This window comes from Etheostoma spectabile, chromosome 3 (assembly GCF_008692095.1).
Source record: "Etheostoma spectabile isolate EspeVRDwgs_2016 chromosome 3, UIUC_Espe_1.0, whole genome shotgun sequence".
Classification (NCBI taxonomy): Eukaryota; Metazoa; Chordata; class Actinopteri; order Perciformes; family Percidae; genus Etheostoma; species Etheostoma spectabile.
This window is the reverse complement of record NC_045735.1, coordinates 34,240,397-34,240,827: the sequence shown is the minus strand read 5'-3', so window position 1 is coordinate 34,240,827 and position 431 is coordinate 34,240,397. Positions and strand designations below refer to the sequence as shown.

The window sequence follows — 431 nt, the reverse complement described above, 5'->3', positions numbered from 1 at the left end:
ACACACACACACCCACACCCACACACACTTTTTTTAAAAATATATTTCCAACCACAGTATTTGTCCTAAAGTATTCATGGTTTTCCCTTTTACCACTTTAAATGATCTGAGTACTTTAGGTGCTTCTCGTGTCGCTTGACCTTGGCCGCATTGGTCCACCAGTCATACACACTGTGCCTGCACGTCTGAGTTCTGTTTCCTGTTTCTTGTTTCCTGTTTCCTGTGTGCAGGGAGGATGTTCGTACCGCCAGCGTCACCGCTGTGGGAGACGTTACCTGTCTGGTCATTGACCGAGAGTGAGTCAGCTCCATCGTTCAGAAGCAACTCAAAACTCTACCATCTCTCAGTGTGTGTGTGCATGTGTGTGCATGTGTGTGCGTGTGCGTGTGTGTGTGTCTCTGTCTGTCTGTGGGTGTGTGTTTCTGTCTGTG

The 431-nt window shown here is 47.8% G+C and overlaps 1 protein-coding gene across 1 annotated transcript in view; it reads left to right on the top strand.

The window, feature by feature from the left end:
• Nucleotides 1-431, top strand: part of LOC116685781 (cGMP-dependent protein kinase 1) — a gene marked incomplete at its 5' end in the record, with an annotated part of 77,956 nt that overhangs the window by 59,308 nt on the left and 18,217 nt on the right. The window contains 1 exon segment of the mRNA XM_032510718.1: nt 231-296. Within this exon segment, the coding sequence (XP_032366609.1) occupies nt 231-296 (66 nt within the window).